At 37.2% G+C, this 14700-nt stretch overlaps 1 protein-coding gene across 1 annotated transcript; it reads right to left on the reverse strand.

Moving 5' to 3' along the window:
- Positions 1-253: 253 nt before the first annotated feature.
- Positions 254-4168, reverse strand: LOC112199382 (pentatricopeptide repeat-containing protein At5g18950). Its single transcript, XM_024340411.1, has 3 exons — positions 2839-4168; positions 2444-2693; positions 254-623 (listed from the first exon to the last, which is right to left on the reverse strand). Exons 1-3 carry the CDS (start codon positions 4166-4168, stop codon positions 254-256), a joined length of 1950 nt encoding a protein of 649 aa, XP_024196179.1.
- Between the last annotated feature and the right edge of the window lie 10532 nt (positions 4169-14700).

Below are 14700 nucleotides of genomic sequence, written 5' to 3' on the forward strand. Positions count from 1 at the left end.
AAGATACAATGATTTAGGTTGCATAATTTTTGTAAAAATTTAATCCCTCTTTTACCCCACAAGAGTTCTTAGAATCTCAGAACAGTTTGCAAAATTTAAGTTCCTAAACAATGATTCGGCCTCAATTATTGAACCATCACCATAATTATTATGCATAAATTATGATTACAATTGGAGGAGAATAAGAATAAACCATGAGTTCTTCCAGGATTTTTTTTTAGAATGGATAATGATTTTATTCAAAAGAAATTAACTACAAAATATGGGAATGACCGGCGGGGTACAATGAATCCTCACTCTCCTCCCGACTAACCGAACCAGTTAGGAATCGGTCACCTAAGATGACATCCATGAGCCAAGAGGTCCCAACTCCTAACCAAACATGTCGCCCAAAATCACGAGCTACAAATCCTGCTACTTCATGAGCCGCCTTATTAGCACTCCTTGGAACATAATGAATGTCTCGAACACCAACAGAACCCAGCAAGAATCTAATTCTGTCAACCAACAAACCTTCCTCAGCAAGGCATTCATCATTCCCATTTACCAAAAGCACTGCCTCCATACAGTCCGTCTTAACAACTAGGCGTCTCCATCCTTGTTCAATGTACCATTCCAGGCCTCTTAAAATAGCAAGTAATTAATTTTTTTAAAAAAAATAGCAAGTAATTCAGCCGCACAAGGCTCAAGTCTACTTGCAAATTGCAATTAAAATTAAAATTCACCCACTCACCCAGCACAGAATTAAAATTAAAACATGCCGTGGTACTACTGTGCAGTGTACAACAACAAGCAATAAGGGCACATAAAACCATAATAAACAAATTTAATCATGTTCAAATCACTGTAATTTTGTCTCTCAGTCATAAAATGAGTAGTCTACATCTATTTCATTCTTGAAACTCAAGATTGAACTTACAGAATAGCCAATTAAAAGAAGCAAAAAGAGAACAGAGTAACTAAGAGGCATTTCATCAAACCGTTAGTGCCCAAGGTTCTAATTGAAGAGTCAGAACATCAGTCAGCTACAGAAAAGAAGAGTTATTTGAAATTATTTCTTTAAACGCAAGAATGTACAATCTAAGGAATGCCCAATTTAAAGAATCATGACGAAGTAACACTCTCCCAGATGCATTCATAAAACAGTTCACAACAACTCTTTCATTAAAAATAAAAGAAGATCAAATCTCAGTTTAACAAAGCAATAACAAAAAGACAACTCAGAAATATTCAAAGTTCATGATTAAATTCAAGAAAGAATAGTGTGCAAATCACTATGAATTTGACTCTCAGTAAGTTGCATATAACCATAATAGTCATATTTCGATGTGGAACGGCCAGAGTAATGAAGGAAGAACATGTCGAGCACACATGCAAGGTGCAATGCAACGCACTTCACATGATTGAGTATAAATCTATTGACAGTAATTGCAGAGTTCATATTCAGAGCTTCAAATCTCATAATATATATGGAAATTAGTTGATAATGTCCTCAGAGAGGAGATGGAAATGAACAAATTTAATGTGCTCCATGGAATCAACTTCTGTTGATATGGATTTTGCCTCAAAGAGAATTGGTCATATCATACACCTGACACAATTTTCTTAAGACTTCTCAGTGCATTAAAACAACAGAATCAAGTAAAATTTTGCACAAGACACCAGATAGAATGATAGATAAATCTCTCTGTATGTAAAGAAAATTTCATAAGCAAATAAATTCAGTTGTGTTTAGGAGTCTAAACAGTCCTATAAGAGGACATAAAGTCATAGGGATGTTTATGACTCAGAGTCATAGGCATGACATGTGACAAGCATATAGGAAATGCTAGCGAAATTTACAATAGTGCAAAGTGTGTTCTTGACAATTTTTAAGTGGAGACAGCAAGACAAAAGTGATAAATTTGAAGATTTCCTTATCAAAACAACATGTTAGAATGTGTATGATGCTTAAAGAACAGACAAAAGAAAAGAATCTGATAATTAAGTCTTCTTGGAAAAAGACAGGACAGTCTTATTCAGCAGCTCATCAATTTCTCATGATTCAACCATTTCACAGGACATGATATATAAACATGGAATGCAATGCAGTAAAATGATTAATTATAGTCGTAGAGATATTGAGAGAAAGCTAAAAATCCCTTTTGCATTTCTCACTATTAATAAGTTATATGAGTTGCATGGAACATATCACAAACAGGTTGAAATATCACTTCCTTCCAAGATCTTCCCTAGACATGTTTCAACAAAATGGGCATTCTTTGGGCAAAGATTATTGACCAAACTATAACATATATCTTTCCTGAGTCCATAACCTAACATAAACAAAAAGTCCAAAACAAGTAAAGAATCATCCAACCTATCTCTTTGTGAGAGACAACAAAGCAAGTTCGAAAAGGTTCTCTGCTTTGGTTTTAGCTTATCTGTTAGCATTGCAACCAACCGATCCATTCCCTCAGCAACATTCCCTTGATCACACAATCCATTAATGATATAATCATGAGTGCTGGAAATTGGTTGAAGACCTTTATTCTTCATATCACTCCACAAACTTTTTACTTCTTCTACTCTTCCCACCTGACAAAGTGCTTCAATAAGTGGGGCGTACGATTGAGCTGATGGCCGTAAGCCTTGAGTGAGGAACTCTCTGAATATGTTCATACTATCAACTATCTTACCTTCCTTGCAGAAACCTTGTATGGATGTTGTATGTTATCACATCAGGACCAATATCCAGTTGGGGCTATTTTCTAAACAGCTTATATGCCTGACCGGTCCTTCCATGTAAACAAAGCCCTGTCATCATTGCGTTTCGATTGATTGTGGTTTCCATATAACCTTTATCACACATCTCCTTGCAAATGATCCTGGCCTGTTCGAAATTTCCACTCTTACAAAACCCATGAATCATGATATCGTAAATGTACTTGCTTGGACGAAATCCCTTATCACCCATCTCCTTGCACAAGATCCAGGCCTGTTCTAAATTTCCACTCTTACAAAACCCATGAATCATGGTATTGTTAGTGTACTTGCTAGGACGAAATCCCTTATCACACATCTCCCTGCACATCTGGGCCTGTTTTAAAATTCCACTCTTACAAAACCCATGAATTAGGGTGTTGCAAGTGTACTTGCTTGGATGAAATCCCTTATCAATCATCTCAAACCATAGCTTCCTAGCTTCTCCAAGCCAACCCATCGTACAAAGACCATGAATCATGGTTGTGTACATGACAATATCAGGAGCATAGCCTCTATACTTAAGATCATTGAAAATCCGAAAACCCTCATATGGCCTTCCTTTCTTGCACAACCAATTGATTACCTCCTGATAAGTAAAATTATCGGGAGCACAGTTCATCACTATCATTGTATGGAGGAGTTCAGACACTTTAGCATATTCCTTCTCCTTACAAAACTCAGATATCAACCGATTGAAAGCAGCTTTTCCAGGGACTACTCCATCTTCCAAAACCTGACTAAGAAGTCCATAACCTTTGAATACCTCATTATCATCACAAAATCCTCGAATGAGACACCCAACAGTCTCAACATCAGCTACAACACCATATTCCATCATTTCTTGATACAACTTCCAAACCATATCTGTCCTCTTAGCCTTCAGGCACCCTGACAAAGCCGCATTCCAAGTCCCAATCGACGGGCACACTCCAGCCCCTTTCAACCTCTCAAACACATCACAGGCTTCCTTAATCCTCCCAGCCTCCCAAAGACACCGAGCATAACTTTCCAATGAAACCGGCTCGGGGCTAAAACCCGTAGACTTAAGAAAAGATTGTGCTGCACTGCAGGCCTTAGCCTCCACAAGAGCATTGAAAACCGCATTACACGAAATGGGGTCTGGCGAAAACCCTTTTCGAGAGCTCAACCACAAGAAGAACCGAACCGAAAGGAGCACACTGGTCTGCTTCAAAACCTCACGGATAAACCGAGGATCAGAGAAATTTAAAGAAGGGTACTCAGAGGACAGAGTGTTCTCCCATCTGGGTTTTGTTCTAATGATCTTACAAATCTGTTGGGCAACTTCTGTAAAGTCGCAATCTTTGGTTTCTACGGTAAGGTATCGGATTTGGGTATTGGGTTTTTTGAGAGCACGAGGGTTTTGGCGGAGGAATATTAAGATTGAAGATGAGGCTCTGGCCATTGAACTATGGTTAAATCTATAGATTGAAATGGTGGAAACAAAAGAGGTTCAAGTCTGAAGATTTACTCACAGTTAGATGGGCTTTGAGCTCAGGCCGTCGAGCATCGAATCCAAAAGTGAGTTCTGAATCAAGCTTCTATGCTCCTCCTCCGACACTAACATTTTCGATTGAGACTTTTGGTGTTTTGAGTCGTTTCGGCGATTTGTAGTATGACACTTTACAGTGAGCTGGTATATTCGTTATTTTGAAGGGTAAGCCATGGATACTTCTGTTATTTCATGGGTCTTTTCTATTTTCTTTTCATTCAACTTATAATAAGTGAGAAATTTTAAATATACACTCCTAATTATTTAATACACATGCCTAATATTTTAAATTTCAATCACATTTTATAGGTTGGTTAAATGACCACAACAGCCATCTATGTATTAGAAAGAAGAAAAAATAGTCATATTTTTCTTATAGTATTCTATAATTATGTATAAATAGTTAGATAAACAAAATAAATTTATATAATGTCATTTTAAGAAAACTAATCATTGAGTCAAAACTAGACCTCTGCTAAGGTTTTGAGAGAGTCTTTCCTTTGGGTTGCTTTCTCTTGTACTTTCTCCGTTGATTTGTCAATGGTGGCCATTGCAGGCTTAGGCCTGTTCATCTTGTGTGCATATGGAGCGATTAGTGGTGGCGGCGGTCTGGGTCATTCAGTCTCAAATGAAGGCATGGCCTATTTGGTGGCTGTGGGGGAGGGAAGTGCTTTGGGGCTTTGTATGGGATAAGTGGTTTGGGGTGGTGGTTTCTGGATTCGCTTCTGCTGGATCAGAAGCCTGAAAGCACGGCCGGCGAAGGTTATTAGAGGACTGGTGGTGCGACTAGAGTCCTTGGCGGTGCCAGGGATGAGTCACGTAGGCGTTCAGAGGATTTCAGGCTAGGTTCTCCTCTCGCTGTTGTTGGTGGCGTTGAGCACGAGTTCAATTTCTTGTTCTAGGCTCGAGTTCAGGGTGTTAGGGATGGTACCGACGCTACTCGTGGTGGTGGTGACGCATATTGCAGCAGTGGCCGGAAGTTGGTGATGGAGAAGGATTGAGGGAGACCTAGTCAGGGTGCTTTTAGCTCCATATGGTGCCAGATTTCTTCAGTGGCAGCAGGAGTCAGTGACTTCAGTGATCTGCAGTCTGCTGGCTGTAGTGGCATGGGGTGCCCTTAGTAATCTTTGGGGTACCCTTCGTAATTACCATTTGGGCTGGAGCTTGGTGGGCTAGTACTGGTAGGCCTGTTGGGCTTGCCTAACTTTGGAGGGGATTGATGAAAAGTGACTTGTCATTGCTAGCATTTAGTTCTTTTTCATGTCGCAAAAACCAGATGCTCTGAGGGATCATTTTTACTTTACAGATTCGGAGTTTTTAGATTTTTGTTTGGATTAATGGTGCTTGAATTTTCTAAAAGGTGGGTGTACTGGGGGCATCCTGGGTCATATTCTTGTTTTCAGAATAGGTTTTAAGGTTTTCTAAGAAACGATTCTTTCTGTCGACCTCTTAGGGGTGTTTCATTTTTGTACTGCTTACTGAATCTATATAATGGGCTAACCACTTTTGATAAAAAAAAATAAAAAAAAATTTCTATACATGGCCTCCCTATTTAATACAATAATAAAGTTAGAAACCTTCTAATATAAATTTTTCTTAAATAAATTTTAATTAAATGGTGTGAGAAACCATATAATTTAGAATTTTGGAATCAATAGCATTAAATACTTTTAAAACAGGTTGCTTTAATCCCATTTTTTTAGTTAATTTCCTTTCTTTTTCTTTTTTTTTTAAAAAAAGATATGATTATTCAATTTGTTATTTAATATACGACATTAAAACATGACAGGTAGATAACTTTGCAATTGTTAATTTGTTTGGCCCCTCTAATGACAACTTCGTAATTCCGCAACTCTAGAAAAACTATTGATATAGTTCTGTTGAATGTCCAACTCAAAATTTTATACATGATCAACAGAGGTGTTTGATGGATGAGAACTCAAATAATACAAAACCTATTTCGAGGCATCTATTTAAAGTAAACAATAACAAATCTTTATGGATTTTTCAGTAACTAACACAAATAATCAATACAGTCATTTATAAAACATTAATATACTAATACATATTAATCATATAAAATATTAGCCATTTTTTTTTTTTTTGAATCAAGCCCACGGGGTGAAATAGTATATTCATCAAAGCCAGAATAGGCTTTTGCATACCATTCCGCTGTCACTTAAGGACATAGACAGACAAGAAGGTAGTGGTAGTACCCACAATGGTAAGTAGAAATAGACCCACTCATTATACATTTCAAATTGTAGAGATAGCGAAGATCTTCCTTTGGCACTACGCCGGAGGCACTATAGATCTAGGTTCCTAATACAAGAAAATTAATGAATTTAGATTAAACTAAAAACATAGGGTTGGGCCAAGGGCCTAAACCCTAGCCCAAATAGCAATGGACTAGGACAGAACCACAGCCCAACAGTTCACAGCCCAATAGGGTAGTCCACCAAGGGAAATTGCTCCAGGCCCGTCATGCTGGTTCGGGTCAGTCCCCCTTTTCTCTCATCCCCGTCGTACATCACCGTCTAGCCAAGTTTCGTCTGACCCACATCCCCCGACCTGCATCTTCCCGATCCCCCTGGCCGCCGCCGAGACTAAGCCGCTGTTGCGATCTGCATCAGCACAGAACAACCATCCCGGGAATCTAAGCCATCCCAAGTCCACACCAACGCCGCGACCTGCATCAGCATAGAACAACCATCCCTGAGCCAGGCTTCTCAATCGCACTCCACCATCGATCCATGGCACCGTCGATCTAAGAAAACCTAGTAGAGGGGATCGACAAATCAGACCGTAAAGCACGATCCACCATTCGCCACCATCCCAACCGAATGCTCTGACAAAACCTTTCGACAGCCCCATGGACAGTACGTCTCTCGTCCGGCAGCAAACCCTTTGATGGCGGTGAGGCCGGAGACCAGCCTCTACGTCCGCGCGCCGTCGGATGAGAACAAAATTGCAACCGGAGGCGGCCTTAGGGTTTCTCAAGGTGAGAGAGAAACCTTCGAGCAATAGAGCTTGATTATAAAATAGTATCCTTAATATAGTCAAATAATAAGGTATTCCATGATTTTTGACATTAAGGATATTTTAGGTACTTTGGGTTGTGTATTTAGTAAAATATTATAATGAAAAGAGAAATTTTTTTTTGCACATCCCTTTTTACTTGATACACCTCCCATGTTTTTGTAAATTTTTTATATTACTATTTCACCCTCTTCCGACTTTAATGAAAAAAAAATCCATCCCTTTTGGTAAGCTTGACGACAAGGTGGAGAAGGCCTATAATGGTGGCCAAAGCGGAGAGAAAGACGCACAAAAGTGTGGAGAGAGAGAGAGAGAGAGAGATGGGTTAGATATCACATGAAAATGATGAAAACCAAATACAGTATTTACAAAAAATAATAAAACAAAAGATTGAAGATCGAAAAAAAAAGAACTGGGATCGAGATCATGGAAGTTGGAATCAACTTTAATAATCTAGCTATAATAGCAGCACTTCACTATCAATCTCTAATATCAAAATGGCCATACAAGACAAAGAACAACATTGGATTCAAGTTATGGAAGATGAATATGTCCGATTTGCAGAGGAACAATTCAAAAGAAGCCCCTTAAGCATTCACTGATAAGCAGTTAATTCGACGTCGATTCAAAAGTGAGAGAAATAGAAGGAAGAGGGGAGGAAGGGTAAAAAAAGGAAAGACTCAAGGAAAAAATGGACAAAAAAAATTAAGATATGTGTATTAATAAGACTAAAATGTGTGTTTAAAATTCCTTGAATGAAAAATGGAATCGGTGGTGTATTGAGTAGGGAGTGTGTATTAAGTAGCATATTTAAAACTTCTTTTAATTTCCAAACTTACTTTTTTCCTCTAAAGATGGTGAAAATTGAAGGTTAAAATGTAAATATATGGTTATACCAATTATAGTGACTTTCTCTCATTACTTTTTTCTACACCTTTCGGAATAGAGCAGCTTGGAAGGAGAATTTTTTCAAGGGACTGTCAATCCACATTGACTTGCCACTTGGTGTGACGGCCTAATAATAAATAGACACATGGCTAAACAGAAAAATTGTTTAACACTGTCTGGCTACTCTAATTAGCAATTCTTACGGCTAATCCCTAAGACAAAATTATGCTTATAAATTGCAATTCCTCTCTACACCATCCATCATTACCTTCATTGCGAAGTCGGATTCAACTTTTCAAATTGTGTCTTTATCCCACCCCTAATACCACTTGAGCAAGACAGTTTTCTGTAGATTTCCTTTATTACTTATATTATGAGGATCCACAATATTTCATGAAGTTATCTATACTAAACAACCTCATAATCAACCAAATCTGAGTAGATTGAAGGTTTTAGAACATTTGAAGTTAAGATCATCATTTTGCAATCTCTTCTCAACCATTCAAACACCAGCATTCAAGATGCTATCTTTTTCTTTTCTTTTTTTGCAATCAAGTCTGAGTCTTTGGCCTTGGTCATGGGCTATCATGAACTTCTCCCTTATTCTAATAATTTTCATAACAATGAATTGGGAAGAGAAAGTTAAATAGACTTAGGTTCTTGTTGATTCATATCCTTAAAAAAAAAAAAAATTATTAGCCCACCCCACCCTTACATATGCCAGTGAGAATCGAACTCATGGCCTTTACAATGTTGGAATTATAACTTACCAACAGGTCAGCATTCATATCAGAGCAAAAGGCAAATCATTAAAGAAATGAAGAATTTGTGACGTCAAAACAAAGTAGGTAAAACAAACAGAAGGACAGTGATGTTTTAGCCAGTTTGTGCTATACTTCTTGCAACTTATATAGTTTAATAATAGTTAGAAATGCAAAATGGACTTTTAGACTTCTTTAATTCTTTCAAATTTTCTGTACTTCTGTAGATATTAAATAGTCTTATTTAAATATTTTCTTTGTTTTGCGTATTACTGTGTCATGTGTAATATATCAGTACGTTGCAAATTTGCAACATCATGACCTTTTCTTTTAGGTGGATCTTTTAAGATTTACAACTTCATATATTAAAACATGAAAGTCAACTTACATTACCAAAAAAGTTGTTAATTTATTTTACACATACTGATAATTAAAATATGTTTTTTAGAAATAGCAACTTGCACAAGGTGTCATTTGTAAGTTGCAATGTTGCATTAATGACTGCAGCATTGGCCAGAAAACTTTGCAGGCTTCAAACTCGCTTAAATTATTCCATTATGTCTATTTTTCATGTGATACTCTTCTTTTTGGTTAGTACATCAGCAAAATGGTTTTCCATAAGAATAGACAAGGCCCCAAAAGAGTAAAAATCATTTGAGTTGCTCTTCTGGCTTTAAAACACTCCTAAGGATGGTTCGGATTTCGGAAGGAGCAAAAAGTTCTTCTATCCATGTCACCCTAGCTAAATTATATATCATACAAAGAGAAAATCCTAACCCTAAGAGACATGGGGTTTTAATTTATCGTGCAATTAAATGTCAACGTACATAACAGTTATATAACGAGTGTTATTTATTTGTCTTCACGAGTATGTAATTATTTATTTTAAGATCATAGCTACATGTATTAATTTCTAAAACGCAGTTGCCTTACAATTTCATAAACTAAATTTCCATAATCTTTACGAGCTTTCTTCTAAAAGAGATTCTTTCATTATGATTTTTAGCCTTACTAATTATATTTAAATTAATCTTTAATGTATGTTCATGAACATATCCAAATTACTTATAAGAACTTTCCAAAAAGAATAGTTTCCCATTGTATTTAAAATTGTGTTTGGCACAAAAAATGTACCAGGTACACAGTATTTCTTTCCTAATATATGCAAACATAGAATTTGAATGCATTTACTCAACAGATCTCGAGGAAGATTGAAAATCCTAAAGCAGTATGATGATTGCTCATTGTTTCTTCTAAAATAGCCTTTCTAGAAACTCATCCACACGTTATAAAAACATAACCTAACAACTTCATATTGGCATAAAATTATCTATCATCTCCTTTTGATCAAATTTTAGTTCTGTAGATAAGCAAAATGGTGAAGGATTCTGATGATTCTCTGGCCAAAGAAGAAGATGATGAAGATGCTAGGCTGACGTATGATTCTTTCATCGAATCAATAATTTACCAAACTGGGTATACACACTTATCAACACTTATTTCCCTACTCAATTTATTTAAAATTTATGTTTACAAATACTTTCTTCATTTATTTTCTTTCTGAACTATTTTCTAGGTTTTATTTTTCCTAACTTTAATTATTTATTTCATATTATCTGTGGTCACCAACTTCAGAAGATCGATGGGTTCGCTTGACTTCACACTTAAACTCGGTTTTCCTTCTGCCTAGGATGATCATCCTCAAGTTCTTCAGCACTTCAATGCACATGGTGCCTCCAACATTACGTAGGTATTGATCTCTGATCTTTAGCTAGTGAAGTATATGACATTTTGAAGTAGCATAAATAAATATTTTATCAGCAGCATAGATAAAGATGCATGTTAAACACATACAATGCTGGCCTTTAGCTCTTTCTTATATGCCAAGTTAGGCTTGTTTAAGGATCCAGAGTATTGGGATATTAGGATTTGTATCATCAACATAGAAAAGGCAGACCAACGATGTTCATTGGTGTACACAAAGCAGAGTTAGATATGTTTCTGAAATAATCTCTTGCCAACAATCTCATAGAATATATGAAATGTGTTGATAGAGTTTTCATGATTCATTGTTATTGATTACTGTTCTTTGTTGAAGTCTGCAATTTGTTGTCAACATCTTGAGAGAGATTGAGAGATTTCATAACCGAATACATGCGTATATACATCCAATATCAATTTTGTATCTATTTTTTTTCTTTTCGATTTGATATCAAATTACATTTATTTATTTATTCAATTTTGTAATGGCTCGGTAGGATTGAAAGATGAGGAAAAGGATTGGAAAGCCACCAGAAATGAGGAGGTCCTCGCCTAGTTCAGATTTGTATCCTCCATATTAGAATGAAGATACAAAGAACTTTGATAGGATTCTGTCACTCATAAGGCCATCCCTTTAGAACACTATGGGAATGTCTTCATGATATTTAAGGCCTTGCAATGGGCTATACAAGATTGTACAGTCAAAGAGGAACCAGAGTGGTGGAGGGGATCATTAGTACAAAAGGGTCGAAGTCAACGCCCAATTATTTCGGATGCATCATCTAATACAGTGGAGGAAACTCAATTCTAGGCCCCATGCAACGAATCAACGATTTACCAAGAGTAAAATCTGAATTGATGGAAAATAATTTAACTATAGGTTTTAGGGTTAGTTAGTCATGAGTCTTAAATCTCTTGTTGTTGAAGGCTCACTTTGTATTATATAAGTATTTTTTGTAGTCTTATAATTAATTAATGAAGTTCAGTTTTTCTTTCTATTATTGTTCTCACAACACTTTCCCTATCTCTGTTTGCCACTAGTTTTTCAAGTATCATTCAACTCTTTTGTGTTACTTTTACATAAAATAGGTATGGGTATTTAAATATATTGGTAGCTAGGAATTACTGAATGTGCTTATCTTCGAATTGGACGAGATATCTTCATATTTCTTTTTTCATTCATTCTTATAATACCAGTTATATTAACCATTAAGGTTTGTGTATTGAACAACATTGGTTGCTAGGAATTACTAAATATGTTTTTCCAAGTCCAAGTATACGCTATAGATGATCAGTCGTGGTCAGGGCAGAGTATTGCAATCCGATGTCCTAGGCAACATCCGTGGGATATAGGTACTGTCACTACTTTCAGGTTGCAAAGGGACATAAAATTCACTTCTTTGGGCTTATAAACTTCAACCAAAATGTATAAAGTCAAATATGATTATAATAATCGATTACAATGTCACAAATATAATTAAGTGATATTATGAACAAATGATGATTATCACTATTGTTGGTTAACATAAATGTGAGATAAGTAGTGTGCTACTTCATTGGCTTGCTTTGCTTACATGTATAACGAAAATATATCATTTATCCGGAATTAAAGTGCCATGATATTCCCAACAAGGAGAAGTTCTCATAATAGACTTAATATCTTGGACAACTTAGAAGACGGTCTAATTCAATGATCACATACTCATGCCCTAAGTTTGAGAGATGGAGAGAGTGTAAGTGCCTCTTTGAGTGTCTTGCTTTCAACTTTCTTAAGAGAAAAAACATTTGGTTTTAACTTGGACAATCTAATCACATTATGACCATCTTTTTTTTTTGAGGGCAACGGAAGACTAATCCATTGATCGAAATCATGACGACCTCACTCGGTCAAGCATGAAGGGAACAAGCACCCCTCATATTACAATGCAAGCTCACGAAGAGTACTAAATCCAAAAGAAATCCATGCTTCAAAACTAAAATCCTAAAGGAACTGCAGAAAAAGAAAATGCAGAATTTAAAAAACTCCCTAATCCTACACTGCCCTAAAATGGAACCAATGTCCTGAACATCTTGATGCCTAAGACCCTTTTGGTGTACGTCGCAACATTCAGCACACCCACAGCAACATTCAAGGAATAGATGCAGGACAAGGAGCATGACCGACCACCCCAAGAAGGCCCAAATCCAAACGAAGGTGAGAAAATAGGGGAATTGGACTAAGAGGCCCAATTCGCTAGACTGCATCGCTATAGCCCATGAAGGCAGAGGCCCAAAGACCCACTGCCCAAACCCTATGTTCCCAACCTGCTGACCGAATTTAGAGCCTCTAAGAAGTCGTCTGCCACTGCCTTGTCAATCCGGTGGCCTCCCCTGGCAGGGGGCCATAGCAACCATCTCGCCGCCGACCAAACCTACTCGCTGCAATAGTCTGGCTCCGCAAACACAAAACCAAAAGCGTTATCCGGCAACCTGAAAACGAATCTCTAGCAGACGTCTTCGACTGCCCTCCTCCTCTAGACCCCAAGAGCCTGTCGTCTACCGCCTCCTCGTCGACCCTGAAGCAGCCCCAAAACAAAACCGGGTGCATTTACAAACCCGAAGCAAGATCTGAACCTTCAACTTTCTCTTCCGGCCAAACCACCTCTGCAAGCACGAAGGAGGTGAACCTTATCCTACTAACACTGGCAACACCGGAGCGCCCTGCTGCAGATGGGATTGGAGCACCACTGCACTGCTACGCGAAACCTAGAGGGTTTCGGTATCGCTCCGGAGAAACAGGAGCCCCCCATAATGGTGATTCATTCTTGTTTTGACCACAATATGACCATCTTAGTAGTTTGTTTTTGCCTTTTAACCATTTTGGTTGAGAACTCACACATTTGTAATTCACAAAATCAAGTTAAGAAGGCAATCTTAACTACCTTTTGCACTTCTCTCAAAGCATAAACAGAAGAGCGATATAGTCAGATTCTACTACAACCTACCTATAACCTTTGACTCAAACTATGAGAAGACCATCGAAATTCGGAACCATCTCGTAGTTATGCTGCAAGCTCAAATAATCAATACCCACTGTTGTAGAGATTGAAATGACTTCTTAATTTTCACACATAATAGGAGAATTTTTTTTTTTGGAATAAAAGACATCTGTAAGATTGTCTAATTTTTTGAAAATAGAAACATAACAAACGTTAGTTGTAGAGATCAGATTTTATACTCTTCATTTCTTAGTGCATCAGCAAAATTGTTTTCCACAAGAATAGATAAGACCCCAAAAGAGCAAAAATCGTCTGAGTTGCCCTTATGGCTCTACAAGCACTCCTAAGGATGGCTAGGAAGAAGGAGCAAAAAGTCATTCTATCTATGTCGCCATAGCTAAATTATATATCATACAAAGAGAAAAACATAACCCTAAGGGACATGGATTTTAATTTATAGCGTAGTATAGCGTGGGTTGTACATTGGGATTAGAGTGAGTGAGTTAGCATTTGTAAGCAAAGTCTTAAATCTCTACAAGAGAGAGTTGCTTCACCGATTTTCATGGACTTTGTCTTTCCCTATCCTTTATTTCTTATTGCCACTTGTCCTTAGTCCCATTACAACCAAATAAAAGACCTCTTAATCTTGAATGTTGTGGGCTACCTAGCGGAGATGAGATCGAAGAGCAAGCATATGGCGGCGCGTGTTATGAAATTGCTTTTGAGTGAAATACAGATAGCCCCTAAACACTTGAGCGGTAATATTTAGTGAACCTATGTGAGTTTAACGGGTTATATTGGGTCTTCCATATGTCTATTTGATTGTGGTGGATTGATTTGACACATGGTCAACACATGCATATACTTGAGCATTTCTCACATGTGCATCTTAATTGCCTTACAAATTCATAATTCCTATGTTATGCTTTGTCGACCTCATGATCATTTACATAATTAGTTCTCCGAGGGTTATGGTTGGAAAGGCAAATACCACATTTTACATATGTTTTTGAGTTAT

The sequence above is a fragment of the Rosa chinensis genome, chromosome 4, assembly GCF_002994745.2.
Source record: "Rosa chinensis cultivar Old Blush chromosome 4, RchiOBHm-V2, whole genome shotgun sequence".
Classification (NCBI taxonomy): domain Eukaryota; kingdom Viridiplantae; phylum Streptophyta; class Magnoliopsida; order Rosales; family Rosaceae; genus Rosa; species Rosa chinensis.

What these genes read in the sequence shown, in the direction of transcription:
- LOC112199382 (XM_024340411.1), bottom strand. Translation starts at nt 4,168, where the DNA reads ATGGCCAGAGCCTCATCTTCAATCTTAATATTCCTCCGCCAAAACCCT. An exon ending in CAAGGAGATGTGTGATAAAG is followed by an intron (nt 2,694 to 2,838) that starts GTTATATGGAAA and finishes CATCCATACAAG; the next exon opens with GTTTCTGCAAGGAAGGTAAG. An exon ending in GTTGCTGAGGGAATGGATCG is followed by an intron (nt 624 to 2,443) that starts GTTGGTTGCAAT and finishes TGCTATTTTAAG; the next exon opens with AGGCCTGGAATGGTACATTG.